Source organism: Arabidopsis lyrata (genome assembly GCF_000004255.2).
Source record: "Arabidopsis lyrata subsp. lyrata unplaced genomic scaffold ARALYscaffold_3, whole genome shotgun sequence".
Classification (NCBI taxonomy): Eukaryota; Viridiplantae; Streptophyta; class Magnoliopsida; order Brassicales; family Brassicaceae; genus Arabidopsis; species Arabidopsis lyrata.
In genome coordinates, this window is record NW_003302553.1 from 8,470,784 (window position 1) to 8,493,239 (window position 22,456).

Below are 22,456 nucleotides of genomic sequence, written 5' to 3' on the forward strand. Positions count from 1 at the left end.
TTTGATTTAGAACATTCTTAAAATGTCTTTCAAAGGAACCTAGAAAATATAGAATCAGTGATCAAAGGTTTTTGATTTGTGCTTGTAAATAATAAACAGTAGATTTGTGGAATGAGTGAATATTTTAGGGGTGAATAAAATGTGAGTTTGTACAAGTAAAGATACAAAAATAGACATCAATGCGACGTTCTCTTAGAGCACCTACAGTGGGGTAAGTGTGAGTGTGGGTGTGAAATTTTTTTTATTATTATAATTTAAAGAGAGAGAGGGAAAAGAGAAAGAGAAAGAAAGAGAGAGAAAGAGAATGTCTTATACACCCGAGTGTAAAGTTACACCCGAATGTGAGGAGAGAGACAACTTTTCTCTTATTTTCGATTACTTTAATGGTCACACCCGGGGAGAAAATGCGCCATTGCGCATGCCCTTATATGATCGGACCCGACCAAATTTCTTGGGAATTTTGTAAAAGATAAACACTAGCTAGGGCCTAATCGTTTCGCATTCTACTGCAAATGCGCCTGCATTGTTTGTTGATCAACTAGGTATTTTGCATTTAAACGCTAAAAATCCACATTGTTATATACTAAAATTTATGGATTTTGTTCACTAAAAGTATACCAGCACAGCGATAAGTTTAGTAGAAATCACCAAGTACAAGTACCAGTCTTTCAAAATTTCTGATTTTGAAATTCGTAATCTTACATTTTAATAACGAAAGCTTATAATTTTGTTGTTGAGAGCTTTTGTCACACCACATCATTATTAATGTAGTTATTTTCGGATTTGTTTAATTGGCTAAAAAGCAAACGAATTAGGTAAATTTAACATTCAGTTTAATTAGCCAATTAAAACAGACTTAATGCAAAAGTTCATCAAACCTCCGAAAAAGCGAAAATCATAACTAAAGTTTCTCAGAAAACCCCAAATCCAGAAACCCCACCTTTCTCCAATTCTCACATCTCTCTTCGCTCTGAAGCAAAGAAAAATATGCAAAATCCTTTGTGAAACAAAAAAAATCACATTTGATTGCAAAATTTATTTATTTTGTCTAAGGTAGAGAGTGAGGAGAAGAAACTGACAAATCAAATCTCTGTAATGCACTGTGAAGATCTCGAAGACCAAGACGAAGAAGAAGAAGAAGACGAAGCAGCGACTGATTTCTCGTAGAGAATGGTGGCTGCGATTCCTCAAGCAGCAGCAATTTCCAGCACCGACTCTAAGAATCCACCTCGAGATCGACAAGACAAACCTCAACTCACAGCTAACAATGGCGGACTACAACGAAGACCTAGAGCTGCTAAAAATGTCCCCTCGCGCTACTTATCTCCTTCTCCTTCACATCCCTCGACCACCACCACTGCTACATCTACTTCCTCTTCTTCTTCGTCTGCGGTACTGAGGACAAGTAAGCGATATCCTTCCCCTTTGCTCTCTCGCTCGACGAATTCTGCTTCTAATTTGGTTAAGACGCCTTCCTCGTTGCCCAAACGGTCTCAATCGGTGGACCGTCGTCGTCCGTCGGCAGTTTCTGACACCAGAACGGAAATGTCGGCGGCGACGAAGATGCTTATCACTTCTACTAGGAGTTTATCTGTTTCTTTTCAAGGTGAGGCGTTTTCTCTTCCGATTAGTAAGAAGAAGGAGACTACCACGCCTGTTTCTCACCGGAAATCTACTCCTGAGAGGCGGAGAGCGACACCTGTTCGAGATCAGAGGGAGAATTCTAAGCCGGTGGATCAGCAACTGTGGCCAGGTGCTTCTCGGAGGGGAAGTTCTGACTCTCTTGTGCCGAATTCGCTTTCTAGAAGCGTGAATTGTGACAGTGATGGTAGTGGGAAGCTTGGATCTGGCTTTGTGGGAAGCTCAATGTTGCAGCATTCTCAGAGTTCTAGGGTTTCTGTTGATGGGAGATTGAATTTGGATTTGGGAGGAGGTGATGGAATTTTGGAAATGAGAGATGAGAGCAAGACAAGACCAAGCACATATCCAAAATTGGGTTCTAGTGTTTCATGTGACTTTACTGCATCTGATACTGATAGTGTTTCATCTGGTAGCACTAATGGTGCGCAGGAATGTTGTTCTGGTGTCAATGGTGAGGTTTCTAAAACAAGGGGCTTGCCGCGTAATAATGCTGTGGCTTCTGCTAAATTCTGGCAAGAGACTAATAGCCGGTTAAGGCGGTTTCAGGATCCTGGCTCACCTCGAAGTTCTAGCCCAAGTTCGAGAATCAGGAGTATCTCATCATCAAAGTTCAGTCAATCGAAGCGGTTCTCTAGTGATAGTCCGTTGACATCATCTCCTCGCGGTATGACTTCTCCAATAAGGGGTGCTACTCGCCCTGCTTCACCAAGTAAGCTTTGGGCAACAGCTACATCAACTCCAGCTAGGGCACTTTCTAGTCCTTCCCGAGTGAGAAATGGAGTTTCTGAACAAATGAATGCTTATAACCGCACCTTGCCTTCAATTCTTTGTTTCTCTGCTGATATTAGGAGGGGAAAAATTGGGGAGGATCGCGTTATGGATGCCCACTTGTTGAGGCTTCTGTATAACCGTTATCTGCAATGGCGGTTTGCCAATGCGAGGGCGGACTCTACTTTCATGGTACATAGACTGAGTGCAGAGGTATTCTTTCTTTTTTTTTAGCCCATTATTGCTATGTTAATAATTGTGAGTATATGGTTGTGCCTGCTTGGATCGCAAGTGCTTTTAGCCAATGCATAAGACTTAGGGAAGACATGATTTGAAAACTCTTTTTAGCTATTGGTGCGGTATAAAAATGTTTAACTGTTTAAGCCTCTAAACTGTGCATTTCTTTTGTGATAATGCCCTGCTAATATACCAACAGGGCATACTTATACTTCTCTGGTAAGAAAAGATCCCTGATAAGTCTCTAGGACGTAGAACAGTGTTTGATTTAACTTTTGTGCCTTTCTACATTTTGGATTGTGCTGCATGCTAGTTTTTGCCCAATGTGTGATGACACAGATGCAAATAGAATAAGCATGAAAAAGGTTATGAACTCTAGCTATCGTTAGGATATGATATTCTTATAGATACTTGAGACTCAACTGTTGAGTAATTGATGTGGTCCAGTAAATTAGACACAATCTGGTGAACGCACTATTTCTTTTTTTGACAGAAAAACCTCTGGAACGCATGGGTATCAATCTCGGAACTACGCCATTCTGTCACTCTGAAACGGATCAAGTTGCTTTTGCTGAGGCAGAAACTGAAATTAGCTTCCATCTTGAAGGAGCAGGTGAGAATATGACTGCACCATTACAGATGTGGAATGTCGATGGTTGTTTCCGTATAGTAATTTTTTCTAGTTCTGCATCTGTGGAAGTTACTATCATTAATCGCTCAAAATCGTCTTCTCATGGCATTCTGAATCTTTGACAAGGAAACACGTGAAGAAACATGAAAGCAGTTTATCTCAAAAGTTCAAAACTTTTGACATGTGTAAAGAAAAGAGATTATGACTTGTTTTCTGTAATTACTCTAATCTTTTCTGACACTGAAGAAATCATTGTATTTGGAAATTGTAGATTGGTTATCTAGAAGAATGGTCTTTTATGGACAGAGATCATTCAAATTCTTTGTCAGGAGCGACTGAAGCTTTGAAAGCGAGCACACTTCGTCTTCCAATTAGTGGAAAAGCCTTGGTGAGTGCCTCTTTGCCTGACCCTGATATGGTTGTTTTGTCTTATATTGTATCCTTAGGTAATGAACATTAGATTCCTTTTTCTGAATGGTTTCAATGACTTTTGTGTTGTTAGGTTGATATTCAAGATCTCAAGCATGCTGTTAGTTCAGCCGTTGATGTCATGCACGCTATGGTGTCTTCGATTTTCTCGCTGACATCGAAGGTAAATGCCTTGTCAGTGATTATAACGTGAATGTTGACTAAGGAAGCTATCTTCTCATTGCTCTTTATCATGAGAATACAGAGATGCAAGCCAATTTCTTGTGATCCTATCTCCTTGCCCCTTTTATCTTAATGGTTATTATAAGATAGAATGTGGAAAGTCGCTTTTGTCCATTCGTATATGCATATTTTCAAAACCAGTTAGTCCTGCAAGTACTCTAATGCGTTTCTTTCTAAAAAGGCTAAATTATTTCGAGTATTCGGTACTGCTACACTAGCTCCGGTCAGAAACTAGAACCTGGTTGTATGAAAAAGTACTATTTCTCGTGTTTTGTGGATCATAACCTGGTTGCATTTTTCTTTCTTTTTTTGCTGTCATTGATAGGTGGAGGAAATGAATTCAGTAATGGCGGAAATGGTGAATATCACTGCGAAAGAAAATGTTTTGCTTGAACAGTGTCAAGGATTCTTATCAAGAGTAGCAGCAATGCAGGTTTGAATGCTCTCTCTGCTTTCTACTTTTGCATTTTCTTCCATGCTTAGTGTTTATAAGCAAAATCATGCCTCTTGCTAGGTAACGGACTGCAGCATGAAGACGCACATAATACAACTAAGCCGGATATAAACCAACCTGACTTCACAACTGTAGAAACTGATCTCCTCTGAGCTTACACGACTACTCACGCCACTTCACAACATGAATGATTTCTAACAACGTTTTACACTCCCACGGCCTTCCCTCGGATTCCCAAAACCGCCTTTATTGTTTTCAACCGGATCAAGGTGAGATTCTCGGGATATCTGTTTCACTGCACTCTGGGATTCGACGTTTTTTTATTTAAGTTCCTGCATTGGAGATTTACAGAAGAGAGAGGTCAAAGAATAGAATGTGGTGTTTAGTTTTGCCTATGAAGTTAGCTTAATTGTATACAGAAAAAGCTTCTAATAGATCTTTTGCTTTTGTTCTCTAATGAAGAAGAAAAAAAATGTACATAAAGATGAAGATATCAATCTCTCTTATTTAGAGTTGGATTTCTTGCTGTTTTCTTATTTCCCATGTGTCGTTTCTTCTCTTTTGTGTATACAGTTGTTGTCGTTTTTATGTGCCGCATCAATGCGTCTTTAGTACGTGTTTGTGTCATAGTGTGCTAAAAGAATAAGACAAATGACGTCATTCTTTTTATTTGTTTTCTAAGACCATCTCCAATCGTTGGCTCTATTTCTTGCTCTAAATTTGGAGTGTTCAAAAAATAGAGTAGAGGTTTGCTCCAATAGTTGGCTCTATTTTTTGCTCTAAAATAAATATTCTATTTTAATATTTTATTTTAATTCTTCACATAGTCCTTTACTTTTAAAGTTTGCAAATTCTATCCACTTAGTTTATTTTTAAACAAATATCTAATATAATCATATTATTAAAAATTAAATTTTATTACAACACATACATAGAAGATCGAATGATTAATATATTTTTATTTAAGCATCATCATTAGTGGATCCGGAATCGATCTACCGTATTATTAAATCACTAGTTTATGGTGTGTTAACTTGTTTTAACGACAAGTTTAATCGTTTTTATATATTTTAAGTTTATCATTTGTGATGGCATTATTTTTTAATTTAATATATGTTATTGTTATATTTTAAATTTCAATTAATTTAGTAACTATGATTTTTAATATAAAATTATGTATATATGTAATTTAATTATATAATTTTGTTTAGGTATAATATGATACTATATTAAAATTGAGGGAGTACTTTGTAAATAAAAAAGTTGTGCTATAAAAATAGAGATATGAATAGTGTTGCTCCAAATATAGAGCAACACTATTCATATCTCTATTTTTAGAGCAAGATATAGAGCACCATTGGAGTGATTTTGCTCTAAATATAGAGTTTAGAGCAAGATATAGAGCATCATTGGAGATGCCCTAAGTACACAACCAACAGGGACACCAAGACTTGGTGACCAAGGATCGGTTATATTTTTAATAGAAGAAAAAAAGAACAAAAAAATGCCTTTTAATGGGATGTGTTTGGATAAGATTATAATTGGCAACACGTCAAGAACATCACAGTTTATATGCAAAACGACACGAATGGAATGAATTCAATTGATAATATTGTTCAGTACTTTCATTTTGATCTATATCAAGTCTAAAATCACAACCTTGTAGCAGTTTTATACTTGTCATTCACGTAAATTCTTAACTCTAGCTCTCTTTTATTCCAATTTTGGGTTCACTTTTATCTCTAAATTAAATATTATTTATGTCAATCAAATAAAAAGAGTATTGTAGTGTTCTTTTGGTATAAGATATCTCAGCACCGCCAAACCAAAATAGCAATCACTTTATACTTAATTAGAATATGCTTTTTTGGTGAACAATTAACTGAGTAATGTTGGAGAACATAGATTTCAACGAAAACCTATGTGGTTCTTTTACATTTGCGACGCGTATTAATAATGACCTATACTTAATAACGTGTTTGGTTCTGATTATTAAGATTAGGTAGAACCGTACACGAGCCAATACAGTTTCTAGTTTAGTCTTCTTTCCTCAGCTTGAATATTTTATCAAAGCAAAACAGAAAACGAATGTCTGGTACACTATCAAATAATCAAATTAATTAATTAAGAGTGTTAACTTGTGAAAAATCAATTAACTTCCTAAAATCAAATGAACAACGCTAAGTATATACTATTAAATTCTCACTTTCATGTCTATAATATTTAGATGGTAGAAGTTAGGCTCTAATTAATGTTTTAAGCACAAACCTAAGAACCAATACACAGGTTCGTGGTCACATCTTTATTTATGATTCGATATAATCAATTTCAAAACAAAAATTAATAATGATGCATGCATTTGCTAACAAGTAACAAGCATGTGCAATTAATTTATGATTTTAATACGAATAAAGAAAACAAGCTAGGCTATACACTATATTTTTAACGGCCAATAACCATATCGGAAGGTATGACAAAGAATATAAAAAGAGAAAGAGTTTTTCTTTTTTTTAATCTTAAATTGTTATTTATGGACCAAATTAATAATACATGTGCTAAATACTAATGAAGGCAACGAATCCCACATGGAAGGATTCTCGTTTCCCCAACTATTTCTGCTCTGTGTTCACACATATAATGCCACGTGTCCAACATTATACAGAGTGGACCGATCAATAGATTAGATTAGTTACCAAAGTAAAAATGAATTTCTGACTTAATCAATAATCAAATCTTTGTATCAATCCCTAACAATATACGAATATTCAATCCAAATCAGAAAAATGAAAAACTGTAACTAAAAAAATGAAAAATGAAAAATTACACAAGAATTAATAGTCGAATATTAGATTCTTAAAGAGAAATCTTCTTTCTTGATGACTTGGTCGTGATCGGTCAACAAAAGCGGTTTTTTACCGGTCAACGGACTCAAGATCTCTTCGTCGACGATTGGGTTGTTATGAAGACTGAGCTCTGGTAACGCCGGTAGGTTTAGATCAATGAATCCACGGTGGCTCCTTTCTTCCGATACCGTGCTCGACACGCTTCCACTGTGACTGATTGATTTGCTTCCTCCTCCTCCGCCGAGGTTGCCTTCGTAGTGACAGCGTTTATGACCGCCGAGTGCTTGACCCGTCGGAAACACTTTGTGACATATTGAACACTCGTGGATCTTGCCGGAGGCGGCAATCGGATGTTTTTCACCGACGACGGAGATGGTCGGAGCTGTTGAATCATCGGCGGTTGAGATTACGGTTGGTGGTTTGATACGGTGACTTGCTTTGTGACCGCCTAAAGCCTGATACGAAGGAAACGCTTTTCCACAAACGCTACACTTGTATGGAAGGTTCTTTGATTCTGGCGGCGGCGTTAACGATTGCGACTGTTGATGAAATCGCGTTTGAGACGGTTGATCTTTAGCGAGCATGAGGAGACAGAGAGCGAGATACTCTTCCTCTGTAAGATCTTGATTCTGCGATTTAGGACGAGATCGAGGCGGCGAGGAGGAAGATGAAGAAGGGCTGTGAGAACGCTGACGTTTGGAGCGTTTGCGTTTAAGCCACGGCTCAATGAAAACGGCGTCGTTCATCAAATCTTCTTTCGTTTCGATTCTGGTGAAGGAAGTTGGAGACTTCATCGCTTCGAGGGCCATATTCAGACGAATCTTCTTTAACTGTTTGTTTGCTTTTGAGGATCAGAAATTGAGAGAAAAGTTCAGAGAGTTTTAATCGCGAATATGGTGAGAGATAGAAGAAAATTAGAGAGTGAAGTGCTTAAGAAGTAAATGTTTGGACTTGTTGTTTTTATATGGAAACCACGTGGCAGATGTGTTTTTAAGTCGGTCAAATTTTTATCTTCTTTTTTGTCAATACACTCCTTAATAAACCTAACACTATAGTATTAGTAAACATGGAAGGAAATTTCACAATGTTTTAGTATCAACAATATGATTTTATTATTATTCTTATTATATAGCATTTTTTGATAATATATCATCTATTGCTTGTTAGCTCTTGATATGTGTCAGATATATCTGATAGAAAATTATATTAGGCTTAACAAATCATATTTTTAACATATTTATTTTGTTAACTAATTTTAAGATTTTCATATAATTGGAAATAATCAGTAAATACCACACCAGCAAAGTAAACCAAATTTGACCAAAAAAGAATAAAGAGAAATTTACTGTAAAATACCGGGTTGTTTTTGGTCACGGCTGACCTAATAAGTTTTGGTCATCACGAGTGAGAGACCGGTTCAAAGTCAATAACCAGAAAAGTAACAAATTGGTAAACCCACAAATAGATTTTAGCTAATATTAAAAAATTAATTAAATTAAAAAAAAAAGAAGCATACCTTTCCCGTGGAGCTGACTTATGTGTTGGCTACGCGCCACGAGTCGTGTGGGTCACGCCTTAAACCAAACGCGTACACGCCTAATTACGTTTTAATTGGTACTAATCTTCTTGAAGATTTATCGAATTTTCTAGATTTTTGTTTTCATTATCTCTTATCATGATTCATGATCTTAATTATTTATTAATACTCTTCCCATGCTAATAATTAATTAATTTTTTCTCATATCTATATAGTTAATAACTCGACAAGATTCGTTTAATAAAAACACCTGGATTCTACCCGAAAAATACGTAGAAATAAATAAAAGGAAAGAAACAAACTGGAATTTTGTTATCAAAAGAAAAAAAGAATGTTGAGCTAACTTGAGTGGAGTTGAGTGTAGGTGAGGAAAAGATTAGGTGTGGCGTGGCGTACCGTATTAGTAACTAAAACGGGGAGTGTTTATAGGACACGTGGGAGTTCCGTTACCACTTGTAAGGCCCATGTCACTTTTGTTGTTATACCCAACAAGCAAAAACAGTGGACGTGATTTATCCAAACGCGTAGGCGGAGACGTCACGTGGCATTTAAGACACGTGGCAGTTAGATAATAGCACAGACAACATCTTTGAGGAAATACAGTTTAAGACGCTTTCTTTGATTCAGATTCTATACTCTTCTTCTTACCTTTTTAAGCTTGCAGGCTCTGTAGAATATGGGCTTTGTTTTAGCCCACTAAGCTCGATATATGTAAGTCTCTTATCAGACACCTAACGGCCCATCTTCGTTGCACTCGTGATTTACATGATTCAGATTTTGGATCATTCGAATTTCGAATGACCGACCATTTCGCTAATTCGAATTCAAATAAATTAAACCAGTAAAATTAGTTGAGTAGATCTAATCGACTCTTGTTCTTTTGGAATTTGAATTCAAAATTAAACCTCTCTCTCTCTCTAGAAAGTAGAAAGCCCTAGAATTTGTGATCTTCAACGGGAAAAATGACTACGACTCCGTCCGCCGGTCGTGAGCTCTCGAATCCGCCGTCCGACGGCATTTCCAATCTCCGATTTTCCAATAACAGTGATCATCTCCTCGTTTCTTCATGGGATAAGGTTTGAGAAACCCCTTCACTTGGCTTTTTGACTGATTTGATTCAAGTCCTTTTTCCTTCATCTGAAGTTTTGTTTCCGTTTGTTCTGTGTTTGCTGCAATTAAGCGTGTGAGATTGTATGATGTGAGCACCAATTCGTTGAAAGGGGAGTTCTTACATGGCGGAGCAGTGCTCGATTGCTGTTTTCACGATGATTTCTCCGGCTTCAGTGTTGGCGCCGATTACAAAGTCAGAAGGTATTGTCTTCTCTTCTCTTCTCTCCGCTAAGCTATCATTATTCGTTTGAAATGAGATTTTTGTGGTGTTGTACAACAAAGCCAATGAATTCGTTTGTGCATTTGGAATTCTTAGTCCTTAACTTTTAATTTTACAGTACTGAAATCAAATGTGTATAAAGTTTGCAAGCTAATCTCAGTCCTTTGAAGAGACTCTTGGCATAAGCATGTTTCCCCTCAGGCTAATTTTACATTGGCTGCTCAAATTTTTTTAATTTCCTGCTCAGAAGTTGTTGATTTTTACAGCGAGTTTTCTATTGACAAAGTGACGGCTATGCAAACTTTCTACATTTAGCAAATGCCTTAAATCCGTTGTAGAGTTTCTTTAGTTTAAAGGGTTTTCTCTGGTTATATGCAGGATTGTATTCAATGTCGGCAAAGAGGACATTTTGGGGACACATGACAAACCAGTGCGATGTGTTGAGTATTCTTATGCTGCAGGTAGGTAGAGTGGTAATCATGCTCTTTATGCTAGTTTAACACTGACGATTTCTGGTGCTTTTAAGTTCTAGAAAACTCATAGCTAATCAATTTTTGTTATATGACTCTGATGATACTTACTTTTAAATGGATGATTTAGTACCTTAGTTGTCAGGGACACTGAACTTTGTTTCTTATTTCTTGTAATGTAACTATATCCGGAACTCAAATATTTTGCTTTCAGCATTTTGGTTCTTTCTTACTTCCTCCAAAGTAGTGTTGACACATTATGATTTTGTGTGATGTTACAGGGCAAGTGATCACTGGATCTTGGGATAAAACAGTTAAATGTTGGGATCCAAGAGGCGCAAGTGGGCCTGAACGCACCCAGGTAGGAACATATTTGCAGCCAGAGCGTGTTTACTCTATGTCTCTTGTTGGACATCGTTTGGTAGTGGCAACAGCAGGAAGGCATGTAAACATCTATGATCTCAGAAATATGTCTCAGCCTGAGCAAAGAAGAGAGTCTTCACTGAAATACCAGACGAGATGTGTGCGTTGTTATCCTAATGGAACAGGTTAGATGACTCACATATTGTTTCTGTGGTTGCTAAATTTTTCTTCCAATTCCAAAGTATACCTCTCTACTCTCAGTTCCTCTTCTTCCACACTACTGAATTTCTGAAATTTAAAATTTACAGGATATGCTCTTAGCTCTGTTGAAGGAAGGGTTGCTATGGAGTTTTTTGATCTGTCAGAAGCTGCTCAAGCTAAAAAGTAATTTCTTTGTGTTTTTCTTTCTTTCTCTTTTCTACAACTTTGACTTACAGATGTATTTGAACTTGTTATCAGATATGCTTTCAAATGTCATCGGAAATCAGAGGCTGGAAGGGACATTGTTTACCCTGTAAATTCCATTGCCTTCCATCCAATGTGAGTTCTTGTCTTAGAAGAAGTCCCAACTGTTTCATAAATTCTAGATGTACTACTTACAGAACACAAGAAGGTTAAAATAATAAGTAAGCAAAATATTATAGTTGATGTTTTCAACCCTTTTCCGCTGATTGAAATGGTTAAGATGAAATTCTAATGATGAAGAGAACAAATGGACTTTGAAAGCTAGTTCAAAGCTGCTTGGATGCTAATATGATGTGTGTGTAAACAGTTTCTGTAACTAATTTGTTTTGAGTCAAATGTTAATTAGAACTAATGCGAAATTATAATGCTGAGAAATCTCTCCTGTTAACTACTTTCCTCTGTAATCATCTGAGATTTTTAATTGCAGCTATGGCACCTTTGCAACTGGAGGTTGTGATGGTTTCGTCAACATTTGGGATGGTAACAACAAGAAGAGGTTATATCAGGTTAGTAATGGGCAATATCTTTTGGTTATTTTTCTCTCAGTGTTAGTGTGGCACAAAATTTATCTGCTCCTTGTTCCTTTTGTAGTACTCAAAGTATCCAACAAGTATCTCGGCACTGTCATTCAGTCGAGATGGTCAGCTACTGGCTGTTGCTTCAAGTTACACGTTTGAAGAGGGGGAGAAATCGTAAGTAACTTGTTCCCTTTCTAATCCTCTGAAGTTTTAGAATAGTGTGCCTTTGAGATCTCTGATGATTTGGGCATTGGTTTGATTGGTTGCTTATAGAGATAACATAGCAGAGAATAACCCTGTGCCTTAATCTTACAGATTATCACAAACAATTTAATGCTTTAAACGCACCCTTTCTGTTTTTGTCACAAAACCGTACACTTAAGGATAGTACTCTCTTTGTATTCGGTTTCGAGTTAGAATTTTCTTTGATTTGGGTCTGTGTGTGAGGTTTTGCAGGCAAGAACCAGAGGCCATCTTTGTAAGAAGCGTGAACGAAATCGAAGTGAAACCAAAACCCAAAGTATACCCGAATCCTGCGGCCTAGAAAGGAAGAAACACAAGTTATTTCCTATGTTGGTTGTTTTAGTATTTGCTAGGAGTGTCCCAAAGATTTGATCAACGTATGTTTGAGCTTTTAATTAACTAGTGAAATACCCACATTCACCGTATATGTTTAAAAGTCTTTGTAGTCAAAATCTCTTTGCAAACTGATTTTATAAGATGACAAATTTCCAATGCTTACATGAAGTTTCTACAGAGTTTAGAAGACAGAAAGAGATCATTCTACAGATTCTTCGTTGAATTCAAATTCTATTTCTTGTAGCAGCGACCTGACGTCCTTCGACTCTGAAGAATCTACTGTGAACTTCCTTGAGTAATTTCAAAACATTGGCCAATCCACCGTCGCTTTCACTCTCGTCTGTCATCTCCTCAGAGTAAGGCATTGACTCTTGGCCTTTGAGTCTGAAATAGGTGTACTTGCTAATATCCACTAGGTTACTCTTGTGGTCGGGCCAAACGGTACGCATATCGTCCACAATCACCACCCCACGCTCCTCAGCCAAAACCAAATCAAGTGTCTTCATATGAGGGGACTCGTTTTTTGTTATCACTCTATCCTCAAAATAAAGTTTCTTTGGATCAATCAGCTCCAAGACTTGTTTAGCATATCCGCGACTACCCTTAGTGTAAACATACATGGTGAACATCTGGTTGGCTTCTTTCAAGAATTCACGAACAAAAGGTCTTAGCTTTGTCAAGAATTCCATTGGATCTCCTATGGCTTTGATCTTCCATAAATCTTCCCTTGTTGCTGAACCCGCTTCTTCGAGGAGATACTTCTCTGCTTGGGAGAGACTTGGAACCATAACAGTATGGAGAAGCGTGTGGTCCAAGTCAAGTACAAGGTGAAGCTTCTTGTCGTTGAGACAAGAGAATTTCGTTGTAAAGCACTTGGTTAACGCCACAGCTTCGTGGCTTAGCTGCAAACCGTTGAAAATATAATCGAATGCTCGGCCTTGGCTTTTATTCACTGTTGATTTGCAGGCGATGCAGATTCCGTGAAAAACGTACCAGTGACCACAACTACTAGAAGAGGATAACGATGAAGAGGACTCGTTGATCTTTGGTTCGATCTTTTGTCTTTTGGCTTGCGGTTCCGAAGAAAAATTCTCAACTACAGACATGGTTTCTTTATTGATAAACAAAACCTAGTATGATCAGAAAGCTAGACAGAAGAGAAGAGACCATTATGCCCTCTCACTTGATACGTTTCCATTTTTGAGAGCTCTTTGTTACCTTTATAAAAATGCACTTTCTACTGATTAGGGAGGGGTCTTCACTTTAAAAAAACAAATTGTGATTTTTGTTTGTAGTGTCTTTATTGAAAATAAATGGTTCTTTATGAAAAGTAAATTTATGTATTATGATTCATTAAATTAACAAAATAAGATAAATTAGATGAGTCAAATATATATGAGCTGTCAAAAAAAAAAAAAAGAAGAAGAGTTAAATATGAATAATCTATTTTAGCTAAATTGGTTGAATGAATATTGTTTACTTTTCCCCCACAATAGTTGAGTTCAACTTCCACATGTCCATGTCTATGCTTTTCCTATCTAACTAACTTTTCTTTTTCGTCATCTTATTTGATTGATAATGCCAAAGAATGATACATGATAGATTTACACAAATCGGCGGAATAATTAGATATCCACGAAAACAAAGCCCAAAAAAGAGAAGCAATAACTAAACAAAGACCAAGAGAGATACAATCTATCATGTATCATTCCAAACTCCAAGATGAACAGAACCAACCACAAAAAAAAAAAAAACAATACGAGCCCGCAATGCAGCTAACGAAATCTGCTATTTGGTTTGGGGTTAAGAATTCTTTTTGAGTCTCTGTGTGTGAGGTACTGAGGTGTTACAGGCATGAACTAGAGGCCATCTTTGTAAGGAACGTTAATAAAATAGAAGTGAAGCCCAAAGCATATCCAAATCTTGAGGCCTAGAAAGGAAGATTCACAACTGACTTCCTATGTTGTATTTTGTATTTGCTAAGAAGAACCAAAGACTATCTCTGAGCCTTAAATCAACTAGTGAAATACCCACATCCACCATATATGGAATTCGTTTTACAGTCTTTGTAGTCAGAAAATTTTGCAAACAACTTTCTAATGAATGAATAGACAAACTTCCAATGGGAACAAATTTCTACATACTCAAAGAGATCATTTTACACAGAAAGCTTCGGCGAACAAATTCTATATCTTTTAGCAGCAACCTAACGTCCTGTGACTCAACCTCTTCCTCGACCCTGAAGAATTTACGGTGAACTTCCTTGAGTAATTTCAAAACATTGGCCAATCCACCGTTGTTTTCACTCTCGTCTGTCGTCTTTTCCTCAGAGTGAGGCTTTAACACTCGGCCTTCGAATCTGAAATACTTGTACTTGCCAATCACCACTAGGTTACTCTTGTGATTGGGCCAAATATTACGCGTATCATCCACAATCACCACTCCACGTTCATCAGCCAAAACCAAATCAAGTGTCTTCGTATGAGGACTCTCATTTCTTGTTATCACTCTATGCCCAAAATAGAGTTTCTTTGGATCAATCAGCTTCAAAATGGCTTTAGCGTAACGGCGAGTACCCTTTGTGTAAACATACATCGTGAACAGCTTGTTGGCTTCTTTCAAGAACTCGCGAAGAAAAGGCCGTAGCTTTGTCAAGTATTCAATGGTTATGGGTATGGGATCTCCTTTGACTTTCATCTTCCATAGATCTTCCCTTGTTGTTGAACCCGCTTCTTCGATTAGATACTTCTCTGCTTCGGAGAGAAATTGAACCCTAACGGAGTGGAGAAGCGTGTGGTCCAAGTCAAGGACAAGGTGAAGCTTCTTCATGTTGAGACAAGAGAATTTCGTTGTGAGACGCTTCGTTAACGCTAAAGCCTCGCTGCTTAGCTGTAAACCGTCGAAAACTCGGCCTTGGATATTTTTGTCCACCGTTGATTTGCATACGATGCAGACTCCATGACGAATGTACCAGTGACCACAGTTATCAGGAGACAACAATGGAAACGAGGGTTCCATGATCTCTGGTATGTTCTTCTGCCTTTTGGATTCTCGTTCCGGAGAAAGATTTTTAGCTACAGACATGATTTCTCTGCTATATGAAATGAACCCTTTAGGGTGAGAATCTTAGAGAACTGATCACAGATTTTGAAGCAAATTCACAGAAGAAGAAAAAAACCTAATTTGATCAGAAACCTGGTCAGAGGAGAGAGTGAATAGGAACTCGAGATATCACCCTTTCGATATCATTCGAGATCTCACTTTTCTCGTATTTTACTAGGTTATTGAAAAAAAAGAAAATCCAAAATCTGTACTTTGTGCTAACTCTTCGCTTATCAAGTTCAAGTAGATAAGCCCATTTGTAAAATCGCATCTCTAATAAAAATATGATTTTATGTATATTAACTTGTTATCGGATAAAATAACATAAAATTTGTTAAAACCAAAATCCCACCTTCAGAGAGATTATATATACAAATTAAATGTGATGTTATGTAAATTGTATCTGATAAAATAACAAAAAAAGTTTCTTTAAAAACCAAAATCCCACTCTCCGCGAAGTTTTGTGGATATAAATATGTAAAATTATTTTGCAAATAAACCTCTCTTATATCTCGTTTGAATACACATTCCCATACACCATTTATATAAATGTACTTAGATAACATTTATAATTAATTACTAAAACCGTTACGATACTTAAACCAACAAATTAAACAAAAAAAAAAAAGATACTACAAAATCGTGACGCAATTTCCGTATGAAAAATATTTCTTCTACTTTCCCCATTTCGGTTTGGCTCGATACAGTTAAACTGATCATCCACTAAACCGAACCCATATAAATTTCGCTGAAAATTTCCAGTTCCTTCTCGCCATAACCGGAAACAACCATAGAGATACAAAACAAGAAATTGTACCTTAAGCCCTAATCTCACGACCAAAACGAATTTTGTCTCTCTGAACAAAAAGATCAGAAACCCTAAAGTGACATCGTCTTTTGGAACAAGTGCTGTTGTTGTTGTTGTTGTTGTTGTTGTTGTTGTTGATTAGACATGAGATTGGTACTACGTTGATGACTTAACAAAGAAGTTGTCTCAACATGTTTCAAAAGAATCCTATAAATCTTGTTCCTCACTCTACCACAAGCCTCTGTTTCAAACTCTGACATCATCATCATCACCATTTCTTCTTCTTCCTCATTTTCTTCTCCTTTAACAATGGCGTCTAACCAATCACTCACTCGTTTTATCTGATACATAGTTTCCCCTACTTGTTGACTGCTCATTTCTCTCCACTTTGTTCCATTGCTGATCTCATCTAAATACTTCTCAACACGGCTTAGATACCAACTTCTTCCTTCTTCCTTAAGCCAGTTTCTAAGTTCGCTCGATGCTCTGCTTAACCTCTCCTTTCTCTCTCCCAATCCCGAGTCGCTTTCGCTTGTGTTATCTTCACGGTTATCAATTTCTTGAGCAATTAGGGTAAGACCCTTTCTCCCGGGGCTCTGTGTAGGCTTACTTGCGGTAGAAGAAACCAGTTGGAGATCGGTAGCTAATGCTGATTTGATCCACTGAGTCGCCTTTTCGCGTCTCTCATCTCCTGTTTTGACTATGTTGGAGTTGGAATGCTCTGTTTTTTCAGTTGATAGTGATTGAATGATGAGCCTGCTCTTGCTTAACTCAGCTTGGAAACTCAAGAAATCTTGAATTGGTGGCTGTTGATTTTCTTGATGTTGGTTTCTCCTGTCCGAAAGCTCCGAGTATGACCTTTATATATAACATTTCAGTTAGAAAATTGCTTGAGCAAGAAGGCACAACTAATTCCCAGTCAAAGTTCTGTACCTTAGACATTTGAGCAATCTTTCAGCAGCTGAAGCCTCTAACAAAGCTTGGGATGCAGCTCGAATAGCCGTATCTCTCTGTCTCAGAATTTCCTGCCAAATTCGTGAGTGAGCTCTCTTTCAAACCGATAAAAACCCTTTTCTATGATTGATCAAAAGCTATCAGTATTATTACCTTTCCGAGATTTACAACTTTTGGAGGAAGTGAATCCCAGAGAATCTCTGTCTCTGTCCAGCTTCTTTTCCTCGATATCGAATCTGAGGATTCAAGGGTATTGCTTTTAGGTGGAAGAAGGTTCTTACTCTTATTACTTCCACTTCCATAGCTTAAGCTTTTAGACCATCTTGGAGATGGTGAAACCACACCATCTCTTCTTCTTGTTCTACTACTTGATTTCTCCTCTATCCCTCCATAGCTTCGGATAGACAGCGAAGGTGAAGTCTGAAAAGATATAAAAAAAAAACAGATGTCAGATAATCGCGCAGGAGATGTTCTTGGGAAAAGTCACTTATGTAAAACTTACAGCGGAAGAACTTCGAGCAATTGAAGCATGTTTAGTGTCATGATCATGATTCTTAATCATGGATGGATCTAACGACTCTCTTCTCTTCCTATTATCACCTGAGCCTATCCAGCTTCTTCTCCTAGCTACTGAAGAAAAAGACGAAGAGCAACTCGAAATCATTGACTCTGTATCATCCTTTTCTTCCATAACACTCGAAAGGTTTTTCGATAACCCCAAATCTGTAAAATTTAACTCAGAGACGCTTGAGTTATTCCATCTCGTTCTTCTTGGCTTCTTCACTTGGTGATCATAGTTTTCTTCCATATCCGATAGACCGACACAGAACTTTTCGATCCGTTCTTTAGGGATTAGATCGATTGGATCACCGGTGCAAGCCCTTCGGCCTGGAGTTGGTCTAATGCCTTTGATCATAGGAACTGGATAAGCAAATTCAAGCTTCTCGATGAATATCAATTGCCCGATTTGTAACTTGTCGTAAAGAACAAGATCGTTCTCTTCTCGCGGCAATGATACATACATTGAGTGTGTTGAATCTGTTATCCTCAAGAAGAAACCTTTGTTTGGCCATAATCCTCCAGCTGCTAACACAGGGATTATGCTTCTTATCTGCAGCAAAACCGGTCTGTGATCGACGTCTCTTCGCACTTTCCCGACTCCCATTTCTTCTAGAAGCTTGAAAAGAACACCTGATCTTAGTTCTGCCATTTCCAAAAGCAATGCTTGTAAATGTATCAGATGAAACACAGAGAGAAACGAACAGAGAAGGCTACGTTTCTCAATCTGTTGCATACAGACAAGAACAAGATCGGTGGAAGCTAATGTGTTTAGATTCTTTTTAGAATGAAGTAAGGGTTTTTGGGAAATCCTTCATTCTTTTTCTATGATCAAAAAGCCCTAACGGGGATCTTCCTTCCTTGACCGCCAAGCAATCAACAGATCATTCTTCTGTGTCCTCTGTTTATTAGTCATTTCGTTATTTTGACAGTTCTCTTTTACTATTCTTGGTCATTCTTGTTAATAAGTTACTTTGACCAAATTATTATATCTGATCGATATAGTAAATTAAAGATAAACAAATTAATTTCATTGATAGGTATCAAATTTATTACAAATTGAATAATATAAATAGAAAATCAGACATAAATTTCTTTCTTACATAAAATCAACGACTATCTGCAAGCTAAGTCTTTGTTGCTATATTTTGAGAAGAAGAATCTTTATTCACAAATTCTTGACCAAAACCTGATGATCTCTGATCAGACTTATCCATTATAGCAGGTGGATTGTAGTCTGATCTAGTTCGACGGTGAGAAGATCCCTGCATCGAAGAAGAACCTTCTTGTCCCATCATTAATGGTCGATAGCTTCGGCTCGATCCTACAGACATCGATCGATACCTCTGATGATCAGGCTTATAGTCTTTCTTGATAGCATGAATCAGATATGGAATTAACCCCTCCATTAAACTTCTCTGTTTCTGTAATACAATTTTTTTTTTTTATAGAAACCCAATATTTATATTATGTGGCATAAGAAGAGAAATCAAATTTGTATTGTATTAAGTTGACTACTATAGGTTCAAATATTTGGATAACTATTGACCCTTTTTGTGGTATTATACCAAATTTTTTATTTAGGTTTTGGTCATAATTGATGATAGCATTACAGTATTGACTTTTGAAAATAAAGAACTTTAGTAGAATCTGTGGGCTTTGTTTTTTTCAGATAGAAACCGTTGAATCTCCGGCCAATCTAACGTTGAGATGATGATAGATTTGTTGATCACTGTTAGAACCAATAACAAGCGTGTGGTGTCCGGTGACTAGTTTCCTTTTACCGTGAGTATCCACAAGGCTAAGTGCTTTGCAGACATCAAACTCAACGGTAACTTTCTCTGTCATGCTTCTCCCAACTTCTACTCTCTCAAATCCTACCAATTGCGTCTGTGGCACGCCAGCACCCACCAGAGTTTTTGAACACTTAGGCGGTTTCCAGAACACGAGCACCACGTGGCTTCCAGACCGTTGCCCGCGGTTCTTGACCCCGATAACGATCCGGATCTTGAGATCGTGGCAATTTACGGTGGAGATATCGATAGAGGTTGTTTTGTTTAGGTTCAAGATTGGATTGGTTTTGATGTGTATGATCGATGGAGCTGAGAGAACGAAAGTCGAGAAAGCAGAGTAGCTAAGCCCGTATCCGAACTTGTAAATCGGTTTCCCTGTGTAGAATCTGTAAGATCTTCCAGGAAAACCAGAGGTTGAGTTAGGCCGCATGTTCATGTCCGTCATTGCAACCTTATCCGCAAACTCTTGTGAGTACCATGTCTCTGGTAGTCTCCCAGCTGATGCAACAACAAATACAAATAAGTAAGTAATTGTGTCAAGTGTTAATTAAGGTTTAGGGTTCAAATAAGAGGCTTACAAGGATTGTAGTCACCAAATATGACTTGAGCTATAGCGTCTCCTCCAGCTTCACCAGGATATCCAACCCATAAAACCGCGCTAATCGTGCTCAGATTCTTGGCGAATGAGATATCTATAGGTCCGGCTGACATTATGACCAACACAACAGTTTTTTTTGCAGCATTAGCCACATCTCTCACCAGCTTTTCTTGGTAACCCGGAAGGGTTAAGTTAACCCGGTCAAGACCCTCTGCCTCTACCGTCTGATCCAATCCAACCACCAAAACTGTCACATCAGCCTCTGAAACCGCCTTGACCGCTGCTGAAATTAGTGTTTGCTCACCACAGTTGACATCTTTACACCCCGGTTCGTAAACAACCTTTTCCGGTACATACTTTTGCAGCCCTTGTAAAGGGCTTGTGTACTTACAAGGAACACCCGCATAGTTACTAATCATTACCTTTGTAGCATTTGCATTTGGCCCTATAACTGCTATTTTCTTAACCGCGGTCTTCGATAACGGAAGATCTCCTCTGTTCTCAAGCAGTACAATCCCCTGTTTTGCTGCTTCTAGCGCAAGCATTTGATGGTCCTTGCTGCAGACATCAGACGGTCCAAGTTGACCAAAGGGAAGTGATTTTGGATCTCCGTCAAAGAATCCGAGCCTCATGAGAACAATGTAGTTGTAAATCAGCGCTTCATCAACCTCTGATCCGTTCAGTTTCTTAAGCTTCACTGCATTCTCTGTGTACTTACCTAGAAAATCTCCACAGTTCATGTTCAAACCTGTTTCAGACAAAACAACATATTTTACTACTCAAAGATCAAAATGACATATCTAATGTAATGATCTCTTTGAGATGATCATCTAAATATTTTTGCCTGCTTTGAGGGCGAGAGCAACTGCGTCTTCACGTGTCTTGGTGTAATGAATGTCGTCGAAATAGACCTGGATAGAATCACAATCCGAAACGATGTACCTGCGACCAAGAAAGATTCGAAGAAATCAATTCGCCATATATAAATCGATCTTTGATCTTTAGGTCAAACTGGTTCTGGCAAAAAACAAATGACTGACCCGTCAAGACGCCATTGGCCTCGGATAACTCCACGAAGAAGATTAGGGTCTGCACAAGTTGGGATACCATTAACTCTGTTGTAAGAACACATTACACTGCTCACATCTCCTTCCTCTACACAGCTCTTGAATGGCGGCTGATACGTGTCTTCCAAGTCTTGCTTCGTTACCTTCCCACCAAAATAATAACAAATTCATCAACATTAAGCTCAATCATAAGATCTTGAAATTTATGGATTTATAAATTACCTTGGCATCGAAGTGGAATCTATCGATGCCTTTCCAGTTATCAAGATCATAAGCAGTGTAATGCTTGCAACAACTCGAAACCTTAAGCCGCCGTGATTTTCCTGCGTCCTGAACGTCTTGTAAGCCCTTGACGTAATTCACGGCATACTTTGAAACAACGAGAGGGTCCTCCCCTGGCGTCTCTTGGCCACGACCCCACCTTGGATCTCTAAATATGTTAACGTTGGGACTCCAATAGGTGAGTCCAGCTAGTCCTACGTTGTGCATCGCTCGAGCCTCCGTAGAAACCACTTCTCCCATTTTTAGCCACAACGATGTGTTAAAGCTCGCTGCCGTTAATATCGTCGCCGGGAAACTCGTCGCTCCAGGCACCGTCCCGTTGAAACGCACCTTACAAAACAACTCAAAACGTTAGCATTTCATTACAAAACAACTCATATATGATCACATTCATATATGTACAGTTATGATGTTTTTACCCCTGGTCCAACGTCGGAGACGCCGTGGAGAGCTTCTGACCACCACTCGTACGGAGGAACACCGAGCCTTGAAACTCCCGTGGCTTTGTTTACGAGTTGCTGGACCTTTTCCTTAAGGGAGAGACGTGAGACCAAATCTTTGGCACGGGCTTCATACGACAACGAGACGTTGCAGAAACCATACTTAGCCGTCGCAGGGTCATTCCTGTCACACGCAAAGTTCTTTTGAGACTCGCATAGTGATGAAACTAGAGCTGCTATTAGCAGAGAGACACCCACAAATCTTCCTACACTCATCTTTCTCTGTTTTCTTCTCTCTTATGGAATAGAAGACAGGGTATGGAGTTAGTTTTATAGGCGGGAAGAGAAGATAATTAGTTTTACTATT

General features: G+C 38.0%; 7 protein-coding genes across 7 annotated transcripts; 2 read left to right on the forward strand and 5 right to left on the reverse strand.

Annotated features, from left to right (window-relative positions):
• Positions 1 to 853: 853 nt before the first annotated feature.
• Positions 854 to 4,996, forward strand: LOC9319260 (protein SNOWY COTYLEDON 3). The gene is made up of 6 exons (XM_021031473.1): positions 854 to 2,622; positions 3,140 to 3,259; positions 3,549 to 3,665; positions 3,780 to 3,869; positions 4,254 to 4,361; positions 4,443 to 4,996. Exons 1-6 carry the CDS (start codon positions 1,171 to 1,173, stop codon positions 4,491 to 4,493), a joined length of 1,938 nt encoding a protein of 645 aa, XP_020887132.1. The 5' UTR covers positions 854 to 1,170; the 3' UTR covers positions 4,494 to 4,996.
• Positions 4,997 to 7,067: 2,071 nt separating this feature from the next.
• Positions 7,068 to 8,214, reverse strand: LOC9319261 (zinc finger protein AZF2). Its single transcript, XM_002885270.2, has one exon. It carries the CDS (start codon positions 8,032 to 8,034, stop codon positions 7,228 to 7,230), a length of 807 nt encoding a protein of 268 aa, XP_002885316.1. The 5' UTR covers positions 8,035 to 8,214; the 3' UTR covers positions 7,068 to 7,227.
• Positions 8,215 to 9,577: 1,363 nt separating this feature from the next.
• Positions 9,578 to 12,649, forward strand: LOC9321383 (mitotic checkpoint protein BUB3.1). The gene is made up of 9 exons (XM_002883148.2): positions 9,578 to 9,838; positions 9,943 to 10,073; positions 10,471 to 10,553; positions 10,844 to 11,110; positions 11,234 to 11,309; positions 11,385 to 11,465; positions 11,818 to 11,896; positions 11,982 to 12,082; positions 12,365 to 12,649. The coding sequence occupies exons 1-9, from the start codon at positions 9,725 to 9,727 to the stop codon at positions 12,450 to 12,452; spliced, it is 1,020 nt and encodes a 339-aa protein (XP_002883194.1). The 5' UTR covers positions 9,578 to 9,724; the 3' UTR covers positions 12,453 to 12,649.
• LOC9319262 lies at positions 12,606 to 15,629 on the reverse strand. The gene is given in 3 exon segments (XM_021031837.1): positions 12,606 to 12,756; positions 12,758 to 13,597; positions 14,691 to 15,629. Coding segments are annotated over 3 exon segments (1,791 nt in total). The 5' UTR covers positions 15,572 to 15,629; the 3' UTR covers positions 12,606 to 12,686.
• An 823-nt stretch (positions 15,630 to 16,452) lies between these two features.
• On the reverse strand, positions 16,453 to 18,865 carry LOC9321384. The gene is made up of 4 exons (XM_021031836.1): positions 17,854 to 18,865; positions 17,505 to 17,771; positions 17,331 to 17,422; positions 16,453 to 17,255 (listed from the first exon to the last, which is right to left on the reverse strand). Exons 1-4 carry the CDS (start codon positions 18,643 to 18,645, stop codon positions 16,469 to 16,471), a joined length of 1,938 nt encoding a protein of 645 aa, XP_020887495.1. The 5' UTR covers positions 18,646 to 18,865; the 3' UTR covers positions 16,453 to 16,468.
• A 68-nt stretch (positions 18,866 to 18,933) lies between these two features.
• On the reverse strand, positions 18,934 to 19,405 carry LOC110230049. Its single transcript, XM_021031835.1, has one exon. It carries the CDS (start codon positions 19,316 to 19,318, stop codon positions 19,037 to 19,039), a length of 282 nt encoding a protein of 93 aa, XP_020887494.1. The 5' UTR covers positions 19,319 to 19,405; the 3' UTR covers positions 18,934 to 19,036.
• A 42-nt stretch (positions 19,406 to 19,447) lies between these two features.
• On the reverse strand, positions 19,448 to 22,397 carry LOC9321385 (probable beta-D-xylosidase 5). The gene is made up of 6 exons (XM_021031832.1): positions 22,069 to 22,397; positions 21,590 to 21,979; positions 21,341 to 21,510; positions 21,145 to 21,242; positions 20,281 to 21,048; positions 19,448 to 20,200 (listed from the first exon to the last, which is right to left on the reverse strand). The coding sequence occupies exons 1-6, from the start codon at positions 22,363 to 22,365 to the stop codon at positions 19,578 to 19,580; spliced, it is 2,346 nt and encodes a 781-aa protein (XP_020887491.1). The 5' UTR covers positions 22,366 to 22,397; the 3' UTR covers positions 19,448 to 19,577.
• Between the last annotated feature and the right edge of the window lie 59 nt (positions 22,398 to 22,456).

Excerpts from the sequence above, each read along its gene's own strand:
- LOC9321385 (XM_021031832.1), bottom strand. The coding sequence starts at position 22,365 with ATGAGTGTAGGAAGATTTGTGGGTGTCTCTCTGCTAATAGCAGCTCTA. Across the intron at positions 21,243-21,340 it reads GGCCAATGGCGTCTTGACGG|GTACATCGTTTCGGATTGTG; the intron begins GTCAGTCATTTG and ends TCTTGGTCGCAG. Across the intron at positions 20,201-20,280 it reads ATTTGGTGACTACAATCCTT|CTGGGAGACTACCAGAGACA; the intron begins GTAAGCCTCTTA and ends TTGTTGCATCAG.
- LOC9319261 (XM_002885270.2), bottom strand. The coding sequence starts at position 8,034 with ATGGCCCTCGAAGCGATGAAGTCTCCAACTTCCTTCACCAGAATCGAA.
- LOC9321383 (XM_002883148.2), top strand. The coding sequence starts at position 9,725 with ATGACTACGACTCCGTCCGCCGGTCGTGAGCTCTCGAATCCGCCGTCC. Across the intron at positions 10,074-10,470 it reads GCCGATTACAAAGTCAGAAG|GATTGTATTCAATGTCGGCA; the intron begins GTATTGTCTTCT and ends GGTTATATGCAG. Across the intron at positions 12,083-12,364 it reads TTTGAAGAGGGGGAGAAATC|GCAAGAACCAGAGGCCATCT; the intron begins GTAAGTAACTTG and ends GAGGTTTTGCAG.
- LOC9319260 (XM_021031473.1), top strand. The coding sequence starts at position 1,171 with ATGGTGGCTGCGATTCCTCAAGCAGCAGCAATTTCCAGCACCGACTCT. Across the intron at positions 3,870-4,253 it reads TTTTCTCGCTGACATCGAAG|GTGGAGGAAATGAATTCAGT; the intron begins GTAAATGCCTTG and ends TGTCATTGATAG. Across the intron at positions 4,362-4,442 it reads CAAGAGTAGCAGCAATGCAG|GTAACGGACTGCAGCATGAA; the intron begins GTTTGAATGCTC and ends GCCTCTTGCTAG.
- LOC9321384 (XM_021031836.1), bottom strand. The coding sequence starts at position 18,645 with ATGCAACAGATTGAGAAACGTAGCCTTCTCTGTTCGTTTCTCTCTGTG. Across the intron at positions 17,423-17,504 it reads AAGTTGTAAATCTCGGAAAG|GAAATTCTGAGACAGAGAGA; the intron begins GTAATAATACTG and ends CGAATTTGGCAG. Across the intron at positions 17,256-17,330 it reads AGATTGCTCAAATGTCTAAG|GTCATACTCGGAGCTTTCGG; the intron begins GTACAGAACTTT and ends TTATATATAAAG.
- LOC110230049 (XM_021031835.1), bottom strand. The coding sequence starts at position 19,318 with ATGGAGGGGTTAATTCCATATCTGATTCATGCTATCAAGAAAGACTAT.